A 2,558-nucleotide genomic window follows, 5' to 3' on the forward strand; every position below is an offset into this window, starting at 1 on the left:
AAAAAAACACAGAAATTTAACACTTATTGGCAACTAAATGTTGCCGTGTGCTTAATGAGATGTAATATATGCGCTTAATTAGCATAGCATGTAATACAATCCGGGCTGATTAACCAGCTTGATCACATAAGAGAATTGACGAGGAAGGAACAAGTGTAGGGTAGCTAGCACAATGCAGAGCTGGATGTCCCAACAACAATGTCATCCAAGAAAGCACATTATATTCGCTCCAAGATGAGCTAGCCAGCCAGCGTATTATACACAAAAGGGCAGGCCAGCAACAGCAGCATCGGACCGCATATAACAAACATATAAATATATAATAGATGATGAAATGAATCAGCAGCAATGTTGCGTTGGCTAGGTCAAATCAAGAGACAAGCATAAAGACAATCATCTTCCTTTCTTTCATTCCTCCTAGGCCTGCATTGTATGTAGTATATGTAGATTCTTCTCTCCCACACGGAGGAGTGAGTACAAATGGAGCTAGCAGTCACAATGTGCTAAATAATCAATTAACAATGTCGATCTTGTCTCACAACGGAAAAGAGGGTGTTAATGTGGGAACAATGAGCAATGTACTATGCGAATTTCGCAATCGACCGATCGATGTAGATATTGCTGTTAATTAAGCGGTATTTTTCGTAAAAGAATAATCCATCAGAAAAATGCTTCTAGGACTGGCTGCTAGAGTCATGTACCTACCAAATGCTGGTATGGCCTATTGGTATGGTGAGATGGGAGGAGAGAGAGAGAGAGAGAGAGAGAGAGAGAGAGAGAGATGAGGGGGAGAGGTTGAGATGGACATGTCGCTTACTCCTTCCATTCCATTCCATGGTGGTTGGCTTCTCTTTCTGGTTGGGCGGTGCTATCTTTTCTCATTTCTTTTTTTCTTCTTCTTTCCTTTCTTGATATGTGAGGAGTAGGCGGAGTTCTTCCTTTTTGCGTGCTCTTCCTTCCCATGGAATCTTTCCTGGCACTGCCGTTTCACCTTTTGATCATGGATGGATTGGATGGGCGGCATTGGTCACGAACCGAACGGCGCCCGGTGGGGTGTCCCCTTCCGCCGCCGACCTTGGGGCCGCGCGCCGTTCTTGCTGCCGCCGGCCTCGGCCTCGCTGCCGCTGCCGCCGCCGCCGTCGACTTTGCCGACGACGGTGGCCCCGTGCCCGTGTCCGTGCCCGTGCGTCTTGGTGTCCACCAACTGCATGCGTATGCGTGAGCGTGACACGGAGGAGAAACGGATTAAACGTGAACGAACCAATCGGACGAACGGCATTGGCATTGTGCCGAAAAGAAAAGAATGATTGAAAGAAGGGAAATCATGCAATTTATCTTGAGCGAGCAGAGCAGAGCAGAAAAGAAGGGTAGGGTAGGTGTACCTTGCATCCGAGGGAGCAGAAGCGGAAGGGGTCGAGCAGCGCGCGGCCGCAGATCTCGCAGTTGTAGGGAGACGCGGCGGCCTTCCCCGCGGCGGCGCCGGCGCCGCGCGGCTGGGGCCGCTCGTTGAGGAAGAGGACCCTGGCGCTGTTGATGACGTAGGTCTGGACGCCGGCGATGTCGAGGACGTCCTCCACCTCGGTGACGCGCACCACGTCGTGGTAGGACGACCGCCGTATCTGCTTTCCGAGCCCAATGCCGGCCAAGAAACAGAGGAGAGAAGAGGAGGGATCATTCAAAACGCAACTTTTTTTCTTTTCCCAATCAATCAATCAACAAGACAAGAGAAGAGAAGAGAAGAGAAGAGGAGTGGCATTGGCACCTGGATGACCCGGTGCGACGCGTGGCGGTGGGAGCGGCAGTAGTAGCAGAATGCAGCGGGCGTGGCGCGGCAGTCGATGCAGAACATGTTGCACTCATTGCGCGGGGAGCCCGGGTGCGCCGCGCAGGCCAGGAAGAAGCGGGTGCCCAGGAGCGCCTCCAGCCAGCCGGGCACGCCGGATCCCGAGCTGTCGTCCTCCGACGAGGGCGGCGCCACCCGCCGCATCATCATGCCCACGACCACCAGCCGCCGGGCAATGCCGCTGCGCTAACTAACAGGGGAGAGGGGAGGAGAAGGGGGGGAGAAGCAGGAGGGAGTAGCGTTAGGTGTTTGGTTTGGTGGCTTCGCTCCTTCCTTGTTCGTTTCCTTGGGCAGCGTGTTAATTGGCGTGCGTTGCCTTCTCCGCTCGCTCTCTGTTTCTCTCTCTTTCTTGGATGGATGGATGGTCACGTGCGGCGCGACTGCTTGATTGCTCCCCCTCCCCTCCCAGCACTAGTAGTACTAGTACCAGCACTGTAGAAGAAGAAGTAGTGGTGCTATCTATATATGCAATGTCGGCGAGGAGGTGAAGCTGACAGTGAAACTGGTCCGTCAGAAAGAGAAAAGCAGAAATTTCCACGAATATCACACTCACCGATGTGGATTCTTCTTCCCATCCTTCCTTGTAGCAGCAGGTCATGGTCGAGGGAGGGCCGTGTGATCATGATTGGACACCGATCCCTATGGTATGCATCTTCTCCTCCTTCTCCTGGTATGTCACAGACACACACACACACACACAGAGGGGGGAGGGGGG

General features: G+C 53.0%; 1 protein-coding gene across 1 annotated transcript; it reads right to left on the minus strand.

Annotated features, from left to right (window-relative positions):
* Nucleotides 1-330: 330 nt before the first annotated feature.
* On the minus strand, nucleotides 331-2,540 carry LOC123154220 (protein RGF1 INDUCIBLE TRANSCRIPTION FACTOR 1). The gene is made up of 3 exons (XM_044572996.1): nucleotides 1,763-2,540; nucleotides 1,383-1,619; nucleotides 331-1,204 (listed from the first exon to the last, which is right to left on the minus strand). Exons 1-3 carry the CDS (start codon nucleotides 1,991-1,993, stop codon nucleotides 1,028-1,030), a joined length of 645 nt encoding a protein of 214 aa, XP_044428931.1. The 5' UTR covers nucleotides 1,994-2,540; the 3' UTR covers nucleotides 331-1,027.
* Nucleotides 2,541-2,558: the final 18 nt, after the last annotated feature.

Source organism: Triticum aestivum, chromosome 7A (assembly GCF_018294505.1).
Source record: "Triticum aestivum cultivar Chinese Spring chromosome 7A, IWGSC CS RefSeq v2.1, whole genome shotgun sequence".
Taxonomy (NCBI): domain Eukaryota; kingdom Viridiplantae; phylum Streptophyta; class Magnoliopsida; order Poales; family Poaceae; genus Triticum; species Triticum aestivum.

Coding starts and splice junctions, on each gene's coding strand:
- LOC123154220 (XM_044572996.1), bottom strand. CDS start 1,993: ATGATGATGCGGCGGGTGGCGCCGCCCTCGTCGGAGGACGACAGCTCG. Junction 1,620..1,762: donor CGTCGCACCGGGTCATCCAG/GTGCCAATGCCA, acceptor CTCGGAAAGCAG/ATACGGCGGTCGTCCTACCA. Junction 1,205..1,382: donor TCTGCTCCCTCGGATGCAAG/GTACACCTACCC, acceptor ATACGCATGCAG/TTGGTGGACACCAAGACGCA.